The sequence below is a fragment of the Acanthopagrus latus genome, chromosome 13 (genome assembly GCF_904848185.1).
Source record: "Acanthopagrus latus isolate v.2019 chromosome 13, fAcaLat1.1, whole genome shotgun sequence".
NCBI lineage: Eukaryota > Metazoa > Chordata > Actinopteri > Spariformes > Sparidae > Acanthopagrus > Acanthopagrus latus.
In genome coordinates, this window is record NC_051051.1 from 2,896,588 (window position 1) to 2,917,173 (window position 20,586).

Sequence of the window (20,586 nt, forward strand, 5' to 3'; positions counted from 1 at the left end):
ACAGGTTTGAATTCCTCCCAGGCGTCAAAGACAGGTTTGAATTCCTCCCAGGCGTCAAAGACAGGTTTGGATTCCTCTCGGTCCTCAAAGACAGGTTTGGATTCCTCTCGGTCCTCAAAGACAGGTTTGAATTCCTCCCAGGCGTCAAAGACAGGTTTGAATTCCTCTCGGTCCTCAAAGACAGGTTTGAATTCCTCCCAGGCGTCAAAGACAGGTTTGGATTCCTCTCGGTCCTCAAAGACAGGTTTGAATTCCTCCCAGGCGTCAAATACAGGTTTGGATTCCTCTCGGTCCTCAAAGACAGGTTTGAATTCCTCCCAGGCGTCAAAGACAGGTTTGGATTCCTCTCGGTCCTCAAATACAGGTTTGGATTCCTCTCGGTCCTCAAAGACAGGTTCGGATTCCTCTCGGTCCTCAAAGACAGGTTCGGATTCCTCTCGGTCCTCAAAGACAGGTTCGGATTCCTCTCGGTCCTCAAAGACAGGTTCGGATTCCTCTCGGTCCTCGAGGAGAGGTGTGGATTCCTCCATGTCGTCCAGTGACTCTCTGGTATTATCGTTGTAGTCTTCAGCCTTCTTGCTCTTGCTTCCTCTCATGGTGACAGTTTGATTAGAAATGGTTTGTATATGTAAGTCAGACCACCTCAAATGTTTGAACATTCTAGAATTCATGACATCACCGGGGCTTTGATATGTCTCCTTTGATCTCATGCTTGGATGTTCTTCATTCTGTTGCTATAGCAACAATGACACTGTTTGTTGTGGTTTACAATAATCTGATGGTAGTTTTTTCTCTGTTATGTCAAAGTGTAAATATTTACATTTTGTATTCATGACACACACACACACACACACACACACACACACACACACACACACACACACACACACATTTTATTTCTCCTTGTAATAAGCAAACTATCCAGTCTGATCCCAATTTTGCCAAAACACATCTCTGATTATTTGACCTTATTAGTGTCTACGGAGGCCCTAAAGAGCCATAATGTGATATGAGGTGTTGGAGCCCTGACTCTCAGTCTGAAGCTCACATGGAGCTCTGACAGCTGACAGAGTACATGTACATGATGTATCGATTAGCTAATGGATGATGCAGGCTCTCTCACACACACACATATACAGACACACACAGGTACAGTCGGTGTGTATGTCGGACATACCTTCAGTCAGGTGGAGTCACTCAGCCGCCTGCAGCCTCGCTGCGACACGTCAGCCTCCTCTGCTCTGTTTCCTGCAGTAACTCTGGATTTTACAGAGTTTATTATTGACTGTGAGGCTTCTGCAGGTTCACTGAGGTCTGCAGAGAGCAAACAGTGATGTGACAGCACGCACAGCTCCGAGAAATGCTGAAATATCGCTGCAATCCTCAACACAACACACCCAACATGTGCGTCTGCTGCTGGGGACACACGGGCGAGACCAGCTCGGTCCGGAGGGGTGGCCCGCTGTCAACATGTCGTCTAATTTACAAAATACTGATTAAAGTGGGTCAGACTCGATAAATGTTGAGTAAGAATCTGTTCCTACTTTTATGTTGGTACTTATAAAAATGTAAAACTTGTGATGTCACTTCTTTAGGTCGCTGCTTTTAAATGAACAGTTCAATGAAAATAAATGAAAATAAAATAACATCACATCCAACAAGAAGAGATGATTCTACATAACAAAGATGGTATCAGGCTGGTTTTAAAGCAACATTATGTAGAAACTGGGACAGTTTTACATGCATCAAGAGCAGTTTGTAGTTAAAACAGATAAAATAGTCAGCAATCTAACAAACTATATACTAATATCAGCAGCTCTGTATGTGTGTGTCAAATGTTAATGAATGTTTGTTGATAAAAACTTACCTGGGAGGAGGTTGTTCTTCTTTGAAATTAAACCAGGCAACTTTTGATGACCTGCAGGAAACAATCAGCACTGTTATCAGGCTACATCATCAAAAATCAAAAGGATTTAAATGTGATAGTGAGGAGTGTGAAGAATAACGTGAGAGGTTGTACATGTAGTGCAACTATACAAAACATTCAGTTAGTAAAAGTTTCCTTCTTCACCACAAGCTGCTGCTGCTGCTATCCACCTACTATCATCTCATCACACATCTCATTACAGAAGTTTGTAGTAAAATACAGGAAATAGTCAGAAATATAATAAACTATGATCAAAATAAACTTGTGAGCAAAAGACAAATTTGAACAGTTCATGATCAAGAAGAGTCTCTCGATGCTCCGCCCTGTTCTGACACCATCCTGGTTGAAGTGCTGGGAGTGTCACAGGAGTGACTCAGGTGTATTTCATTCCACAGTGCAGAGAAAGTTAATTAAAAGAACTTGACTTTGAATTTTGACCTCTTATTCTTACATTTATGTTGATAGGAGCAAATAATACATTCAAAACACAATCAAAATATGAAAGAAACTTCTTTATTGAATATGAATGAATCATTCATTTTTACAAAACTGCCTATTTTTTCTAAAATGAATACAAGTGATATTATTTTGAGACATTATCAAGACAGATATATGTATGTATGTATGTATATGTATCAACACAGTGACAGTATGACAGAATATTGCTTCATCCAGTATTGAACAATTGTTTGTAAATGTAAAAGATAAAAAATCATGACGGATGACAGAAAATTGTACGATTGTTTTTGTGTAATACAGCACAAAAATAGGAAATCATTATCTCACAGGTGACTTTCTTAAAAACAGCCTAAAGCAGAAGATAGGAGGGTAAAAAAATAAAAGAGCAAGACTGATGCTGCATTTCTGAACCTGATATCATTTTGAGTTTTAAAATAAAAACACTTATTGCTCTCTCATGGACAAACACACAAAACAGATCTGAACTCTGAACCCATACAGTGATATTCTCTCTCTAATACTGGCTGAAATATTTTTTTAGAGCATTTAGTAATATAATTGTGAGAAAGCATTACTCTATTTCTTTATAACAATCCCAACAACAGCATCCTCTCATATGAAAACAGGCACGACACTCGGTGTTGCTCACTGATGAAACTGCTCTCAGTATCTTTCATCAGCAGGTCGCTGTGAACACTCAGTCAGTGTCCATTGGATCAGGATCCTCTGGCCGACAGAGGAAGTCAAAGAACTTCTTCAAGCTCGCGTCATTTATCACCTCTGGACTGTTGGCTGCATTTCTAAATGCTGTGAGATTTCTGCCCTCAACCAGTTTCTTCAGATTGCTCATAATGTTTTGGTGTCGTGCACAACTGCAAGCGAGGTATTCCTTCAAAACATCGAACTTTCCTCTTTCCACCAACTGGTAAATGACTTGTTCGATAATGACGGACAGAGGAAAGCCGTACTCGATGACGCTCTGGCTCTGACCCCTTGCATTGCGGTAGACATATCCTGCTGAATGCATTGCAACGACATTGCAGTGCTCATCAAAGACAGGAGAGCCAGATGAGCCAAAATAGAAAGAAGACTCGTAAGTTAGAACCTGTTTGTTCTGTTTAACCCATCCTGCCACGTCCTCAAAGAAACGGGGAGTAACTAACTGAAGGTGTCCTGGGTTTTCATGGTAAAGACCGGTGTGCACCTCAACACCATCTGGATTTTCACAGTAATGTCTCTCTGCAACCTGGCTGCGGTTATCAAATGAAACAATCAAACACGGCTCTATCATTTTCACGCCACCATCAGGATGCCCAATGATGCAAATTCCTCCACTTGGTGGAAGAAATCCAAAGTGTTTCAACAGACCATCAGGCAAATTCTGCTCAGCGCGCAGCTTTAATAAAGCCCAGTCATACTGATGTCCTGACGCTCCAGAATAATATGCAAAGCCAGCGACTTCTTCCACTTCTGCTCCTGACTCCATGTGGTCCAGACTCTCATAAGAGAAATGGACAGTAACCGTCTCAGTAAGCTGCCTCGTCTCCTCATCGTAAACGTTTTTAATCACATGGCCGTTTGTGAGGACGAACTTGTCAAACAGCAGGAAGCCACTTCCTCCTGCTCTCCCGTTTACTCTCACATGGCAAACAGAGTTACTGAGCTCCATCAGTTTCTTCATCGTTTTCACTTCTCTGCATGTCTGATCGTTCTTTCCATACTCAACACGGTAGAAGTCCTGCATACGAGAGGGCTTAGAGCCTTGCAAAGTTTTCATTCTTTTCACCAAATCTTTAAACTGTGACGATATCTTACGCTGCATTGTGTCTGGATTTTGCTCTGGTGCCGTGTCGCCCTCTGGCTCTGGCTTCTCTCTCGGTCTGTTGTCATTCTGCTGTGGAGGATCTTGGTTTAAATCAGAGTCAGATCTCAGAGAATCATTTTGCATCATGTAAGCGTCATTAAGACTGCCAGGCGGACTTTCTGGTGGGGGAGACTTATCGAGCAGTACGATCTTGAAGGTTTTACCATCGAGATCATCAACAGGACTTGACATTTCAGTGGTGACACCAGTGCTCGGGTCAGAGAGCACACAGTTCTTTTTGAACACGGTGTTTAGTAAACGACCATCTCTCCTCAGAGCATGCTTCACTTTTTCCCCTTTGTATGCAAACACAGTGATCGCCTCAAAGTTTGTTCTTAGCGCTGGGTTTCTCATGATTCTCACTACATTTTTTCCTCCCTTTGTCAACACATGAAACATCACAGGCTTGTCAGATGGTCCCTTTCTCCAGGAATTAACATAGCCACGATTTTCAAACGATTGCTTTGGCTTTCCTCCAGCTTTAATGTACCTGACAATCAACCGTTCCCTCTTAATCAAGCAGCATGGAAAGTGTGAACTGATAACTTTCCCATCTTTTAAAATAACAAGTTCTCTGTCTTTGTTTTTTTGTGCAATTCCCTTAAAGATTTCACTTCTCAGCAGTGTGTTCTCAACGGTTCCCGCTTTATCGCATGTGATATTTGTGGGTTTCCTGCCATCCCAGCACCACTCGAAAGAATGGGTTGCATGTAGCCTCTTTTCCTGGGAATGAAACAAAATAAAATCTCATCTCATTTCATCTCAGTACAACCAAACTGTACCACTCTTGGACAATCTAGCTAATCATTAGCTGTACCTGTTTATCAGGAGGTTGGCGCGGGGCCGGAGCTGATCCCAGCTGATGCTGGGTGAGTGGCATGGTAAACACTGTCGAGGTCACCAGTTCATCACAGCACTGACACCAGGAGACAGACAACACAGGTAGAATGGGAAGACATCATGGATCACTTATCATATGCTCCTTACACATAAAAAAAAGAGATAACAATAAAGTTGAGCTCCAGACAAATTACGTCTGTGTCTATGTTCCTTATATGTGATCACATTTATATAAAATAATACCACAAACCTTTTCAACAGGTGGTAAAACAGGACGCTGACTGCTCTTCTTATTCTGGATTTTCTGATAATGAAAACAGCAAAATTTGTGTCATTTTTTTATTTCTTAAATGTTATTAAGATATAAACAGGATTAAATTACCACAGCCATTAAAGTCAGTAGTCTCACAAGTCAAAATATTGCATTAAAGGAAACAGCTTGGATTAAAGTGATGAGACTTGAGTTCATGACACAGGAGAAAATATTTACCATGACAAATCTGTCCATTGGTCCTTTTTCTTCAGGCTTAAACTTCGGCTTCATCTTTAGTTTCCAGCTGAATATTTCTGACGCTGAAAAGAAGGTGATGTAGTGTCATACCTACAGGAGAAACGCAAATATGATCGATTTCTAATTATTTACAGTACATGTGAAGTAACGATTCAGTGCCCTTATGTGAACCACTCAAGTGTCTGCATATCTTGGCAAGTTCAAAGCAGCTTTGACACACACCCCCTCTCCCCACACACACACACACACACATTTTATTCTTTATCAACTTTGACTTATTTGAGCAAATGTAACCATACATGTCTATGAATGTAACCTCCATTCAGTAGTTGCCTTCACATTTGAAAATCTGAAAATCTGAAATGTGAAGAATGTTCTCATAATCTCTCAAGTCTACAAAATCAGTAAAACATGGGCCCCCGATATAATTACATACTTATATTATCACACGTTAAACCGACAAAGAACAAGTCAATACTTTCAAGACGCATTTTGCCGTAGAAATCACTGTGAATACAATGAATGATCCGCAGCCTACTTCCGCATTTGTTGAGCTCGTTCCCGCGAGCGGCGTGCACAACACCTATACGGTGTCCCGTTAGGTTGTGAGCGCACATAATGCGCGCCTACATTTAACATAATGGCTTAGTGCGCACTGAAAAACACACGCGATTTAACCAAGACGGCGGCCAAAATCACCCAGGCTTGAAATATTTATTGAAACAAAATGTGATGATTTTCGGAGCTCCCGCCATGTGGCCTCTCCTCCTCTGATCCTCAGACACCGCGCCGTACAGCGGCAGCGGGAAAATGGCAAAACCGAAACCAAAAGAAAGAAAGAAAGAAAAGCCAAGACTTTCGAGTCATCTGTGTCAAATCTAAGTCAAGTCGAGTCTTTCATCAGTTAGTCAAGTCTCAAGTCCTAAAATTACATCCTACATATTAATGCATAGTCGCAGCAGTCAGCATGCACAGGACTGCAGGGACTTTTAAAGGTTGCGTCGCCAGCTAGTCGATAATATTATGTTATTATACTCTGCTCTTGTATATTTAACCGACACATTGCAGTTTAAGGTTGTTTTTTAGCATGAACTCACCAAAAACTCGTCGCAAAAAAGACGTCTCTCTCAAGTCTTGCTCAGTTGAGGTGTGTGATGGTTTATTGAGAGTATTTCTCTTCCTTATTTCGCCACCTGCTGGAATAACTTTGTAAGTGATATTCCAAAAGTGTCTGCTGCCGATAATTGATCATCCACATGATTTTAAAACTGCCGAGTGGAGTGTGTTAAATGCAACCAACAAGCAGATCCGTGTTGCATATGCTTCTCTGCATGTACAGCATTTGCCGAATTTACAAGAAGGGCCAAATCATGAAGAAATTATCATAACGAGCGTTATTCAAAGTGTATTATGTGTCTCCTAATCAACAACACGCAAAATTAAGAGATTTTATAAGGGAGTCTGGGGAGCTCCTCCTCGACTGCAGCTGGTGTGGCTGCTTTGACCTGCAGTATGTTTGTTCTCACATATGCGGTCTTCTGTTTGCAAATCGTAACGCATTTCAGTTAATAACTATTAGATATAATTTATCCCGCACATTCACAATAACAGAAACACGTGTTCGACAACGTCATCATACTATGACCGATTTACAGCGTCCTTGTACATGTTTAAATAGTGTTATCAGTCCACATGAAATGGTCAGTTCTTGATAAATACATAACATTTTTTAAAAAGTCCATGATTTGGTTTGTCGCGCGCCCATCTCACCCTGTGAATGTGTAATTTTCCTAATAATAAAATTAACCGTACAAAAGAAATAATTTCTCTTATTGTTGTATTCAAACTTGATAAACTCGTCTTTGCCTCGCAGCTGGAGTTGTTTTAATTCGGGTTTTGTGAATAACGTTAATACCGGTTACGCATGACGTCACACGAAGCGTCTTCAGTGACGTCTCTTAAAGGCGCAGGCACAGTTAGTGCCGGGCAGGCGGGTCCTCGTTGGCGCCTCAAGTCACACAGCACCCCGCGGTTGAATCAGTCGTGTCGGCTTTCCGCTTCCCACCAGGCGGAAGATTTCAGCAGATAACCATCATGGCCGCTTCAGAGGTGAGGTTTATCTTCAGGAGCAGCGTGTTGTTGTTTTAACACCCGGCTGAGCGAGCTGTCAGACTCTCTGCTGCCCTGCTGATCATGTCTCTGTCTCCGCTGCTCACCCGAGGGGGGGAAACTCTGGGGAGGTCGTTTCGTGGGAGACACCGACCCCGTCATGGAGAAGTTCAACGCGTCCATCGCTTATGACCAGAGGATGTGGGATGCTGACATCCGAGGGAGCAAGGCGTATGTGAAAGCTCTGGAGAAGGCGAAGCTGGTCACCACGGAGGAGATGACCGCGATTTCACAAGGCCTGGATCAGGTAGACACACACACACACACACACACACACACACACACACACACACACACACACACACACACACACACACACGCACAGCCCTAAAGTTCATCAGACAAACACATCACAAGTTCAAACCGGCTGTCAACGTTTATTCTCTGACAAATACAAACACACTCTCCTGTTGGATTGTGGGTGTGTGTGTGTGTGTGTCACTGCCTGCCTCTCCCAGTGTGGAGGTCAGTTAATAGATGACAGCTGAAAATGTGCCACGGTGCAGAATTCCTCTCTGTATTCTGCTGTGTGTGTGTGTGTGTGTGTGTGTGTGTGTGTGTGTGTGTGTGTGTGTGTGTGTGGTGAACAATACTATCACCATGTGACAGATGTCAGCTGCCAAACAGCTCCAGTGATTCTTTGACCCACAGGGTCAGTTCAGCTGTAAACAACCAGCACAATGCACAAACACAGGCGGAGTTCATAACATGAAGAATTCAGTGGGTTCATACATATGTTACGCACAACTATTTAAAAGTGACTGTGTCTGTGTTTATCTCATTGCACCGTATGTGTTTCACCTGTTGATACGACCTGTTTAACCTGCAGGTTTCTGATGAGTGGTCCAGAGGTGTTTTCATGATCAAACCTGGAGATGAAGACATTCATACGGCCAACGAGCGCAGGCTAAAGGTGAGGCAGAGCGTGTCTGCTCCTCATAACTCTGCAGGAGTGAGTAGAGAAGTAGATTTCACACAGGAATATCACCTCATTTACACTCTGTGGTAAACTGCGATGTATATCCGCACACGTTACCTGGATAACGATTAATGTGTAAGTAAGTCTGTACAACCTGCTGGCATCTGTACACGACAGAAACACTAATTCAGATATTTGTTTTCAGTTAAAGAGAGTTAAAGCTAAATATAGTTGTGCAACAGTTGAAACAAACACGGCTTTAGTCACTGATTAAACCTCTATTTTATCCCAAAAATAGGATGCAGGATGTAACTGTTCTAATTACCGATGTGAACGCTGGCCAGAGCTTTCAAAATAGGACATGTGTTGTAATCACCCTTTAATTGATGGTGTCTGTGCTTAACAGATTGTTAAATTCTGGTGGGAGGCATTATGTGTAAAGAAGCAGTGTCATTATTTTACCATTTAGCTGCTGTAAGTTCCAGTTGTCTCACTTAAGAGGTAATTATAGTTCATTCACTCAACTTTGTGTATGTTTGAATAATACGACTCGCCCTTTTAACAAATACTGTCTGTGTAGCCAAATCGTAGCTTATTCCTGCGTGGCATAGTTGTCAGAAAACTGTTCAAGGTTATTTGATTTGATTCACACAAATCATATTGTTCATAACGACAATATTCCCAGGTGCTGATGTAATGATGTGGTGCTGTTACACACAGCATCAACAAGCATGGCTGAAAGTGAAAGTAAAGTCGCTATGACAGTTGCAGTGAGACTGTAAGGGCCAGAGGGGGCAATGAAACAAACTTAAAGGACGAATCACGATGTTTGTTTATGATAACATAGAGTCCTGGAGGTGAAGACATGTGATGATAAAGTCTCAAGAGACTAACACATGGTTGCTTTTGCTCTTTTTAATGGGACTTTTTTACAACAAGGAAAATATAGAAAAGCACCAGCCAAGTTTCAGCAACAGATGGAGAAAAACTCATGGATACTTTAAATGTTTCCAGTGTTTGTTCTTTTAAGTTATGAGCTGTAAACTAACTGTGTTCCTTGTTGATGGCTGTGATGTTATTTTACTTTGTGTTTTCTTCAGGAGCTGATCGGTGCCCCTGCAGGGAAGCTGCACACCGGCCGGAGCAGAAACGACCAGGTTCGATTTACAGTATCAAAACTGTGATGACAGGATATGTATCATACAGGCTGACTGACGCAGTATCATGATGCCGTGCTGTGTGTGTGTCTGTGTGTGTGTGTTTGGGTCGACCAGGTCGTGACTGACATGAGGCTTTGGCTGCGAAACGCAATCTCCACCCTGACGGAGAACGCCCTGCAGCTGATATCCACCCTGGTGGAGCGGGCGGCAGCGTGAGACCGACACACACTGATGCAGGCGAACACACACATCTACTCGTCGCTGAGCTTTTTTTTTTTTTAAAGTTGCCCTTTGGTGTCTTCTGTCACCTGTTTCTTTCTCAGAGAAATTGATGTCCTGTTTCCTGGTTACACCCACATGCAGAGAGCTCAGCCAATCAGGTGGAGCCACTGGATTCTAAGGTGACTGAAGACGACACCTCAAACCTCCCAACTTGTTATACATTAGATGATGTGTTGTTCATGTCAGTCTCCTGCTTCTCTTCCACCGGCTCCTCCAGTCATGCTGTTGCCCTGAGCAGAGACGTGGATCAGCTTCAGGAGATCAAGAAAAGAGTTGATGTTTTACCCCTCGGCAGGTAAAACTCGCAGTCTGGCAATGATTCTCGCTCACAGACACAATCGGTTAATAAATTACGTTCTTGTCTTTTTTTTTTAGTGGTGCGATCGCAGGGACACCGTTTGACATCGACAGGGAACTGCTGCGCAAAGGTCAGGATCAAACTGAGCAGAATCACTGTCCTGTCCAACATGTGTGAGTCTTTAGGAACTGAAGCTGTTTCATTTCTCCTCATGTGGATCTGCAGAGTTGGATTTTAACGGCATCAGTCTGAACAGCATGGACGCCACCGGCCAGAGGGACTTTGTTGGTATGTAAACCTCAGTCGGCTTCACACGTACATTAGCATACTAGTTATGTTTTCTAAGTGTCTTTGTTGTTTCCTCAGTGGAGTTCTTGTTCTGGGCTTCGTTGTGTTTGACCCACCTCAGTAAGATGGCTGAGGACCTGATGCTGTACAGCACCAAAGAGTTCTCCTTCATCGCTCTCTCTGACGCCTACAGGTCGGTTATACAAATTGCCCTTTTAACAAAAACAAATGAACAATTACAGCTCCCATGAGTCTGTGGGCTGCTCTCAGAGCCTCATGTTGTAGTGTATTAATTTGATGTTAGAACCAGAAAGAATTATTTTCCAACCGGGAAAATTCACAAGAAAGTGGAGAAACAACTCGGAAAGTCAGAGATCATGTTGGGCCACGAGCTGCACAGCTGACGTCATGTGACGCTGAACGATGGCGGAGGAAAGTAAACATTAATGTTAACGTGCATATTGTGAAATATATTTCATGGCTTAGATGATCCGTTGCGCTTTCTCGTCACTCACATACGGGAAAAACAGCTGTCAGCGTGATAAAATGAAAAACAGCGTCCATGTTGCTCCGACGTTATCACCTGATGCAACAGGAACTCACCTGTGTCCACAGAACCAGAACCAGTGGGACCATCAGAGGAGCACTTTAATCATCATAATGCTGTTTGTCACACATTTGACCCCTTATATCATATTACTCTTGGCTGTGTGTGTGTGTGTGTGTGTGTGTGTGTGTGTGTGTGTGTGTGTGTGTGTAGCACCGGCAGCAGCCTGATGCCTCAGAAGAAGAACGCGGACAGTCTGGAGCTGATCAGGAGTAAAGCAGGTCGTGTCTTTGGCAGAGTAAGACGTCTGACTAAAGATTCACTTTTGTTGCATCATTTCTTTTTCTGTTCACTGAAGGAAACGAGTCACTTTGCCTGGAAAACCAGCGCCCTCGTGTGTCATAAACCCATCAGTAGTTTTTCTTCGTGGCAGCTTAGTGTTTCACTTCTTTCCCTTCTTTTTTTTTCAGGGCAGCTTTTATAATTTCTATGACTTGTTGCAGTTTTCCTGTAAAACTCAACTCAGCTTTGTCTGTATTGCAGTGTGCAGGCTTCATGATGACACTGAAGGGCCTGCCCAGCACCTACAACAAAGACCTGCAGGTGTGAATCTTTAACCTTGAGAAGGAGGTTTTTATTTTGTGGATAATTTATCTGTAACATTTCTGTCGTGCTTCTCTCTGTCATCCTCTCTCAGGAGGATAAGGAGGCCATGTTTGACTGCTATGATACTGTTCTGGCTGTGCTGCAGGTGACAACTGGAGTCATGTCAACTCTCAAGGTCAGAGATTTAAGTCGCTGTTAATAATTTATAAAAACGCTGCTCGGTCTGAGGGGTATAACAGAGCTTGTTTGCCTTTATTGTGTTTAGAAACCTTGATGTCTTTCTTTATTTGTTCACATAAACGGTGTCTACAGATCTTTCTTTAGTGAATTACAGTCGTCGGCACCCACAGCACTGTGCAACAAAATATATATAGCAAAGAAAGGGGACTAACAATGATATATGGAAAAAATAAAGCTGGAGAATACTGTTCCTGATCCGTCAGCCTTTAAAAAGACGACATGACGACGATCTTGTGTCACCTGATGTTCCCTCCCGTGTCTCAGATTAACCAGAGTGTGATGGAAGCGGCTCTCAGTCCCGACATGCTGGCTACAGACTTGGCCTACTACCTCGTGAGGAAGGGGGTGAGAAGTGTTCATTACCATCTGCATGCAAATAGAGAGAAACGCGTGTGAGGCCGTGGTGTTTATTTCCACACTTTAATTATGAGATTTACTGAAATGAATTCAGTCCACACACGTATAATGTCTGGATCAAGAGTCGTTCCTGTTTATTTCTCGTATCTTTTACTTTCTTGGCTCAACCTGAACATCATTTTGGAATTTCTATTAGAAAAGATCCACTGAGAACAGAAACACAGATGAGTGAAAAACACTTTCTGTGTGGCGTAGCTAAATTAAATCTAATATTCAGTGTTTTTTATGGTTTCACATGTATTTCCCTGTTTCAGTGTGTTCTTCTGTGTTGCAGATGCCGTTCAGAGAGGCTCATGGTATGTCTGGTAAAGCTGTGTTCATTGCTGAATCCAGAAATCTGGCCCTGAATCAGCTCACTGTGGAAGACCTGAGTGCTATTAGGTGATTGTTAACTTCTCATGAACACGCTTAAAATCCTTAAATCCCTTAAACGTGACTGCAGTTTCTCCCTCGACCGTTTTGTGTCACGATGGTCTAACCTTCCTCTGCGTCTCCTCTCTGTTCCTGCTCTGCCACGTCAGTCCTCTGTTCGGAGGTGACGTGTCCTCAGTGTGGGACTACAGCAGCAGCGTGGAGCAGTACAGCGCTCCTGGAGGAACGGCCAAGAGCAGCGTCGCTGCGCAGGTGGAGCACCTGAGGACCTGGCTGAAGGCGCAGGCTCAGTGACCTCCGCTGAACTTAACCTCAACTGTTTTTGAATCAAGTTTGCTGCTAGAATTTAGATTTTAGGTCAAAGTGACTTGAGAACCATGTTGCCTTTTCACAATTTCCCACCTCTTCTTTTTTAAGCACCTATGACTTGTTGGTATGTAAACAAAAGATGTTTCAACTGATCGTGTATCGACTGCAACGTTACAAACGACCCGTAAGAAGGTGACAAGATAAATAAATGTTACTGAAACTGTCTGCAGCCTTAGCCATTAAAGGGGAGTTCTGGTGTTTTTGTTCGTAAATCATTCGTACTTAACAAAATGTGTTATTCTTTGGGGCAGCTACGCCCACATAAAGAGTTTGACATCATAACGGAAACTTTTTTTTCTGAGATCATTCATCGACCCGTCCACACCTGTGCAGACTCAGGGTGGTTCTGTGTCCCGGCTCAGAGACGCTTGTGTTTTCTTCTTTTTTTACAGTAGAGACAAAAGCTGATATGTTTATTAATCAAAGTCATTAAAACGGCTTTATGGTAACATTGAAATATTAGTTGAGCTCCACCTTCCTCTAAAACGAAAAGTGAAGCGAGGTAAATGTTTTGATTAAGACAAAAAGTTCGAGACCAAAAGTGCAAAAGTTTAAAATTTCTGAAAAAACAGTCGAGAAACAGAAACAGTTCGTGATCAGTTTCAGAATCTATTGACATGAAATCAACAATCGGCATTATCACTTAAAAACCCCAAATGGATCATCGAAGCCAAATGATTAAAGTGTCAACGTTCAAAAACGTTAAATCACAATTCTACTGTCCACCTTTAGTTTTTTATAGATATCTGGCAGCACATTTCTCTCAAGACTGCATCTCATAAATGTTGATTATATACAAAGACAACAGATCATACGCAGGAAAACAGAGGAATGGTTGTTACTGTAGCAGATAATCACAGATACTTATGTACATCTTAGATCTAAATAAACACGTGTACAGAAGAAATAACAGAGTGTTGTAACTGTTAGAAGATTATAAAACTTATTCTAAAACCCCTAATTCTACACATTCTACACCAGACTCAAGAATCATGAGCTCACACAATTCATATTCATTTATATTTCATAACCACGGATATAAACTTCATCGTGGCAACAGAAGAAAGAACATCAGGATCATCTGGATATAACGAGTACAACTTTCAATCTTGAGCAAATTGGCGGGCAAAATCAATATTCTTAAATAAATGTACAGCGTGGAGTGTAAATGGAGCTAAATCAAAACAAAACTCTTGTCGGCTCGCGGAAGTTGTGTGGAAAAATAGCGACAGCAAAATAAAAGCAACATTCGGTTCAGCACGAGAACTTCTGTCAGCGGCACAACAGCCGTTCAGTGGAAGTTAGCGGGTCATAGTTTAATTAATGAGCATGAACATAAATGTTGTTTCACTGTCACACAAGTAAAAGTTGTCTTTATACATACAGTAGCTTTTGTCATTTAAAAGGTATCATATGCAGGATTTTTCCCCAAAACAATGTAAAGAAAGTAAAGTAAAATCTCTCGATCATCACTTTTAATGTACAAGAAATGTGAGTATTTTTATGTGTTTGTGCTTTAACAATCAGAAAATATTGTATTTATTTGATTCCTACCAAAATTAAGTGACTGTTTACAAAGCGCGACAGAGAAATCCTGCATATCGTGCCTTTAAATCAGTTGTTTTTTACATGCTGAGTCAGTCCATCAGCCCCGTTGTCCCAAACACAACTGACAGAACACCGAACCACATGTGGATCGCGCTGGACAGAGCTGCGCTCGCCTTGGACCGGTACACCACCCTGCCGTCCAGAGGCTGCGTGGGTCTGAAGATGTCCGTCATGGGCTGGCCCGTCCAGAATCGACACTGCTTCACGATGGCGTCCAGCTGCAGAGCAGAGGAGGAAGTAAAGTCACTGATCAACGAGCTGAAGGAGTGCAGATACCAGAGGCAAACTCCAAGCTCCTGTAAGTGATTTATTGAACCATTTAAATGATGTCAAAACTCAGTTTGAAGGTTCAAGATGATGTCGTCCTGCTGAAGTGCTGACCCTGAGCTTTCTGTCTGCAGCTGCTCACCTGTCGACTGCTGATGGGCAGGGTCCTGTGAAACACCGTCCAGGCCACCGCCTGCTCACACCCTGGAGTCGTCATGGAGCCAACGTAGCGGTAGTAACTGTGGAGCTCCTTTGCTGATGGGATGATGTCACTGAGTCGAAAGTTTGGGATCACTGTGCTGCTGCCTGAACACAGAAGCAAGAGGTGAGGAGTTAGAGAAACATAAAGGTTGTTTATGTTCTTCACGTCGAAGTGACCAAGCTCATACCGTTGTTTTGTACTCGACCCAAAGCAGCTATGACTGCATCCAAGTGAGGGTGATCGTCTGTCGATTCCTGTGAGGAAGACGCCGTCAGTATTGTTGCACAAACACAAATAATAACTTGTATTGAGAATGCAGCGCTGTTGGAGATGAGAACATCCTGACGTATCACCTCGAACAGGAAGGCGAGCAGAGCTATACCGGCCATGTCATGTTCGGCCTCTGCCAGAGACCCGTACGGCTCCTTGATGTGGACGATGTGCAGCTGGAAGCAGGAAACACAACAACATCACTTAAAGTACGCTGGATTTCATTCTGACCTCTGTGTTAGGGGAAAGATGCTCTCCAGCAACACTTCTTCTCTTCCATGACAGGTTGTTGGCTCCTGTGTGACTCACCTCCATGGGGAACCGTTCTCCATCGATGGTGTGCTCTGATCCCGGTCTCCCACTGTCCCCCCAGTGGAAGTGAAACTGGGCGGCTCTGTAGTGACCAGGCAGAGCTCCTCCCGTCAGTCGCACAGACTGCGGTAGAATAAAATGAGCTACAGGGAACGAAGAGACGAAGAGAGAGTCAAGCGATATGAACAAACCAGCATCTGGTGACAAGTGGTGAATAACTCTTTGTTACCAGAGTGTCCTTTGTTTTCCGCTGTAATGTTATTTGTGTTGGTGTGGCCGATGAAGCTGAAGGGCGGCAGGGCGCTGTTGACGTGCACCTTGTTGGTGACGATGTTAATGGGAGACTGGCGTAATCCTCCACAGCTGGGAAACTGAGCCGCCCAGTGGGTCGGATCTGAACAACACAAACAGCAGCAGGAACATCATCATCCAGAGGTTTATATCTGAAAACATCTGCCTGTTGTGAGCCACAAACTGTAGAGCTGGGTCGTGTTTCTCTGTGGATTCTTCACTAAGAGCGACACCTTTTCACGTACACATGTGTTCCTTTAACCGTGGACTGGAAAGTCTTACCTCTGCATGTGTCATCACAGGAGTACTGGCTCTGGTAACACCACTGAGCTGCAGAGAAAGCACAACACTCAGGTCACACACACATTCACACACAGACACACAATATAATCCAGTTCAGGACACCTTGTGCCAAACAACGCGTTAATAACTGAGCATTAATTCTTCCGACTTTCACGCTCTATAAGCACACAGAGGTTTCTTTTTTTGTGTGTGTTTGTTTTTAACGCAGTCAGCGATCTGACTGGCTGATCTGCTAATGTGTTTGTGTTCTGCAGCTGAACTTTGAGAAGTCAGAGTTCAGCTCTCTCACACATGAGCCGAGATAATTATTAATTCTCACGTTACTAATCCCGTCCTTCAGTTGCCTTTTTTGTGCTAATCAGTTAAACATAAATTATTGCTATAGCTCTCATTTGAGCTGAATTGTCAGCAATGACCCGAGAATGATGTGTTTGAGTCACAGGACGAAGTCAGCGACCACCTGACCAGCTGTCGGATCAGTGCTGAGTTCGAGGGGGGAAATAAAAATGGGACAAAGCATCTTGAACATGAATAGTTCCAAAGAAAGCACATCAACAGCTTCAGTGTCCAGTCGAAATGTAAAACGTCCAACTGGACTCTAACAGACCCGTCTCCTCCAGAACATCTCAGAAAATCACCCGACAGAGAGACACTACAGGAGCGACGGACTCTGTGTTTGTAACATCGATGCTCAGTCAGAGTGGACGGTGTTTCAAAGCCGAAACGCTGATATACAGTAGATTTATATATGAATTACTGTGTAAATGTTCTGTAATTTGTGCAGCACGAAGGAGTTTATTAACTCTCTTTTCGATATGCAACCCTGTGTTATTTAATGACGGATAAATTACCTTGTGCCATTTTTTTTATGCAGTTTTAGAAACCAAAAGTCAAATACAGCAGGTGACACAAACATTCAAACTGTCAAGTTTCCTAAACAGCAATTTCATGTTTATAGTTAACACTAAAATTAGATACTGACCTCTGAGTATGAGCTGGATATGAGGTTTGTTTGATTTTTTTTTTATCTATTTGGTTATATTTTACTGCTGCAGGTTGAATGTTGCCCCTCCATAGTTTTCCATTCGGTCTATTTCCCTTTTTTCTTTCTTTCCATGTGTCCTTTTTCATTTGATTGAATGTATCGACCTCATGTTGTGTGTTTGGATTGTTTCCTGTTTTATTTTGTAGGATTATCCTTCCTCCCTCCTTTGCACAGTTTGTGATTCCCAGTCTTGGATTTTCACGTCTGTTTCCATCTGTTGCTCCTCGTGCTCACCTGTGTTTGCTCCCTGTGTTCCGTCCTCGTGTCAGCCTGCTTGTTATTCTTGCTTTCATCACCGGCCTTTTGTTTGTTGGATTGGTGATTAAAGCACATGTTTTATTGAAAATATTATTTTTTTTTTTTAGATTAATATCACTGCTGCATCAGCCTGTATGTTGCATTTGCTGTTGCGGAAGTTTAAAGCTGATTTTAAGTTAATATTATACTATTGGCTAGTTTATTCTACAGCGATACATCATATTCTATTAGATCGTTGTATGTTTGTAGTGTCGCTGTTCTTTTTTAGTAACATTCCTTCTCATATTTTTATGACCGTGTGTTCACCAGCTAATCCACATCTGTTGTGTGGAAGTCAGTGGGATTGTTGTCTTCAAAGGACAGGAAGTGAATAAAAAACTGCACATTTAGTATAAAATAGCATAAAATTAAATACTAGGGGGAAATACCTGTACCTGTGTAAAGTATTTGCGTAAATGTAGCCGACATAGTTTAACTCTATTGGTAATCTTAATACCTTTTACGTCTGTGTTTGTTATGTTACATGGAAGCATTAATAAACACAGTGAGATGTTAAACAGCCATTAGAAATGTGTCAGACAGGCTGGTTGTGTTGTGCACCAGCGGTTGTGATTACACTGATTGCGTTCAGCTGTAAGTGGATCAGAAAAGCTTTTCTCCGGCTCCTCCACAGCGCCGCGTTAAACGTGTCGGTCCAACAGGTGCTGATGAAGCCAGTTATTCTTGTGCTGCTCTCGTGTATTGTATTGCTGATGTGAATGAAACTCCAGTGTCCGACTCTGCCGGTGGGAATGAAGGGCGCTATAGAGAACCATTTAGCTAATATAGGAACAGAGATTAACCCCGCTGCCTCCCACAATGCCGTTCTTTGAAAGGGGACAACAGTTCTCACCAACTGAGAACAATGCACAGGTTGGAGGATGTTTGCTTTACTCCACCTGGCTCATACACCTGTGCCAGACTGACAGTGTGGAGAAGTCAAACCACAGACAATCCACCATCCAATCCAACCCTCCATCTTTTTTTCCCTTTCTCTAGAATTACATGATTTGTTCTAATGAGCCAAAATGCTTCAGAAATATTTCATCTTTTTAGGCTTTAAGGTGACAAAACATGTGTTTTAAAGGAATAAAATGACACGTTGTTCCTCTGACTAATGATAAGCAGCAGAAACACAAACAGGACGCTCCTTTCTGCTAAAGTCTGACTCGGTCTGCTCAGGCCGTTAGCTTCTGGTGGCTAACGTTAGCTAACTTAACATTGATTACTGTGTAATTTACACTCGTCAGTCCGTTTTCTGACTTTTTCAGTGACTCCTGGGAACCCTAAACAATCTGCTTTTCAACAGAAGTGCGTTGATTTAAAGGAACAGTTCACCCCAAAATTAAAATTCTTAACATATTATTACTGATGGAAAGTCGGGTTCCGTTTCGTAGTCCAGAAAATGTAAGGCCTTTGTTACGCTGAAAACTTTACTGTAGCCGCTGAACTAAAAGTGTCTGAAGAAGATGCACAAGCTCAGCTGCGCCTCGTGAAAAATACTTTCTCAAATGAATCTGGAATCTGAAGGCTGTGGAGCCATAATCTGTTTTTTTCCAGCTACTTCAAGGTTTTTTGCATTGAAGCTCCAGAGCTCCAGAGATTAAGAGAATCGTTGATCCATGGAACAACCGTTATAAACGTCCTTGATAATTATTAAATCTCTGCTTTGATACTGTAAAGCAGAAATGCTCAACATTTGGCTGTTCCAGCACCTCAGATGGAAGAATTAACTGCTTTTCCTTGTGGTGCATGATAGTAAATTAAATGTTTTGGGGCTTTGGCCTGTTGCTCACACAAAACTACACTTTTGATTGCGTCATCTGAGTTTTACACATATTTTTTCACTGTTCACCAAAGGTTAATCAATTAATTCAGAAAATAATCAGCAGAGTAATAATTGGTAATAGAAATAAATGTTGCAGCTCCTCAAACCCCCGTCACTGGTTCATGTGTCTACAAATGTCTAAGATCAGAGAAAACCTATTAATTTACATGATAAGTGAAAGTTCAGTAACATTTTTTATATTTGAGTGTTACTGAATGTTTTTCTTCTGCTGTGTAGCTGTGACTTGTGGCCTTAATGAAATGCTGCAAACAATCTCTTCACAAACTCAACAACATGGTTATTTAATGTTAAGGTGAAATATGAATGAGTTTATGGTCAAAAACGTATAGAATATAAGTGAAAGTTAACTGAAGCAACTGAGGAACACATTACTTTTATATGCAAGTGTGTGTGCGTGCGTGTGCGTGTGTGTGTGTGCGTCCTACCTGTGCAGTGCGACAGGAGAGAAAGCAGCGTCAGGAGGTGGACAGAAGAATCCATGATCAGCACGGAGACCAGAGGAGATCCTGACAGAATCATTTAAGTTGCCCTCACATACTGACTCCGAGCCGCTGATTGAGGGCGGGAGGGAGGTCATCATGAGTCTGACAAAAAGGGGTGTGTGTGTGTGTGTGTGTGTGTGTGTGTGTGTGTGTGTGTGTGTGTGTGTGTGTGTGTGAGTGTGAGAGAGAGAGAGAGAGAAAGTCACTTAAAGAAACAGCCTCCAGTTTTCAGGTGTCTAAACGGGGACAGACAGACACCTGGTGGCAAAATCAGACCCACCAGTCAGTTTTCCAGTTGTGTTTCTGAGTTTCCTGTGAGTTCAAACCAAGTTATAAATGTGTGGTGGATTATTCACAATTTAAAGAAATTATCAAATTAAAGGGGAACTGCA

At 42.5% G+C, this 20,586-nt stretch overlaps 3 protein-coding genes across 5 annotated transcripts; 1 reads left to right on the forward strand and 2 right to left on the reverse strand.

Moving 5' to 3' along the window:
* Positions 1-836: 836 nt before the first annotated feature.
* Positions 837-7,418, reverse strand: LOC119031466 (protein FAM111A-like). Of its 2 annotated transcripts, none has more exons than XM_037119963.1 (6): positions 6,699-7,418; positions 5,581-5,691; positions 5,341-5,394; positions 5,068-5,166; positions 1,868-4,973; positions 837-1,314 (listed from the first exon to the last, which is right to left on the reverse strand). In XM_037119963.1, the coding sequence occupies exons 2-5, from the start codon at positions 5,632-5,634 to the stop codon at positions 3,084-3,086; spliced, it is 2,097 nt and encodes a 698-aa protein (XP_036975858.1). In that variant the 5' UTR covers positions 5,635-5,691; positions 6,699-7,418; the 3' UTR covers positions 837-1,314; positions 1,868-3,083. The 2 variants fall into 2 exon arrangements, with proteins under 2 accessions (XP_036975858.1, XP_036975859.1); XM_037119964.1 differs by lacking the exon at positions 6,699-7,418 and adding an exon at positions 6,080-6,185.
* Positions 7,419-7,555: 137 nt separating this feature from the next.
* On the forward strand, positions 7,556-13,468 carry asl (argininosuccinate lyase). Of its 2 annotated transcripts, none has more exons than XM_037119967.1 (16): positions 7,556-7,710; positions 7,823-8,017; positions 8,600-8,683; positions 9,790-9,846; positions 9,964-10,061; positions 10,134-10,250; positions 10,349-10,426; positions 10,507-10,559; positions 10,655-10,717; positions 10,796-10,910; positions 11,478-11,562; positions 11,808-11,867; positions 11,962-12,045; positions 12,375-12,455; positions 12,802-12,908; positions 13,049-13,468. In XM_037119967.1, the coding sequence occupies exons 1-16, from the start codon at positions 7,696-7,698 to the stop codon at positions 13,191-13,193; spliced, it is 1,437 nt and encodes a 478-aa protein (XP_036975862.1). In that variant the 5' UTR covers positions 7,556-7,695; the 3' UTR covers positions 13,194-13,468. The 2 variants fall into 2 exon arrangements, with proteins under 2 accessions (XP_036975862.1, XP_036975863.1); XM_037119968.1 differs by having other exon boundaries at positions 10,173-10,250; positions 13,049-13,193.
* Positions 13,469-13,857: 389 nt separating this feature from the next.
* On the reverse strand, positions 13,858-20,230 carry ca4c (carbonic anhydrase IV c). Its single transcript, XM_037119969.1, has 8 exons — positions 20,138-20,230; positions 16,501-16,548; positions 16,157-16,321; positions 15,925-16,070; positions 15,699-15,791; positions 15,533-15,599; positions 15,286-15,449; positions 13,858-15,094 (listed from the first exon to the last, which is right to left on the reverse strand). Exons 1-8 carry the CDS (start codon positions 20,190-20,192, stop codon positions 14,906-14,908), a joined length of 927 nt encoding a protein of 308 aa, XP_036975864.1. The 5' UTR covers positions 20,193-20,230; the 3' UTR covers positions 13,858-14,905.
* Positions 20,231-20,586: the final 356 nt, after the last annotated feature.

Bases quoted from the DNA above. Each gene is read 5' to 3' on its own strand.
- asl (XM_037119967.1), top strand. The intron at 10,718-10,795 runs GTATGTAAACCT...TTGTTTCCTCAG, and splicing joins CGGCCAGAGGGACTTTGTTG to TGGAGTTCTTGTTCTGGGCT. The intron at 12,046-12,374 runs GTCAGAGATTTA...CCCGTGTCTCAG, and splicing joins GAGTCATGTCAACTCTCAAG to ATTAACCAGAGTGTGATGGA.
- LOC119031466 (XM_037119963.1), bottom strand. From the start codon at position 5,634: ATGAAGCCGAAGTTTAAGCCTGAAGAAAAAGGACCAATGGACAGATTT. The intron at 5,167-5,340 runs GTTTGTGGTATT...TCCTGGTGTCAG, and splicing joins TTTTACCACCTGTTGAAAAG to TGCTGTGATGAACTGGTGAC. The intron at 4,974-5,067 runs GTACAGCTAATG...TTTCATTCCCAG, and splicing joins GCCAACCTCCTGATAAACAG to GAAAAGAGGCTACATGCAAC.
- ca4c (XM_037119969.1), bottom strand. From the start codon at position 20,192: ATGGATTCTTCTGTCCACCTCCTGACGCTGCTTTCTCTCCTGTCGCAC. The intron at 16,549-20,137 runs GTAGGACGCACA...CTTTCTCTGCAG, and splicing joins TCTCCTGTCGCACTGCACAG to CTCAGTGGTGTTACCAGAGC. The intron at 16,071-16,156 runs GTAACAAAGAGT...CGTTCCCTGTAG, and splicing joins GGAAAACAAAGGACACTCTG to CTCATTTTATTCTACCGCAG.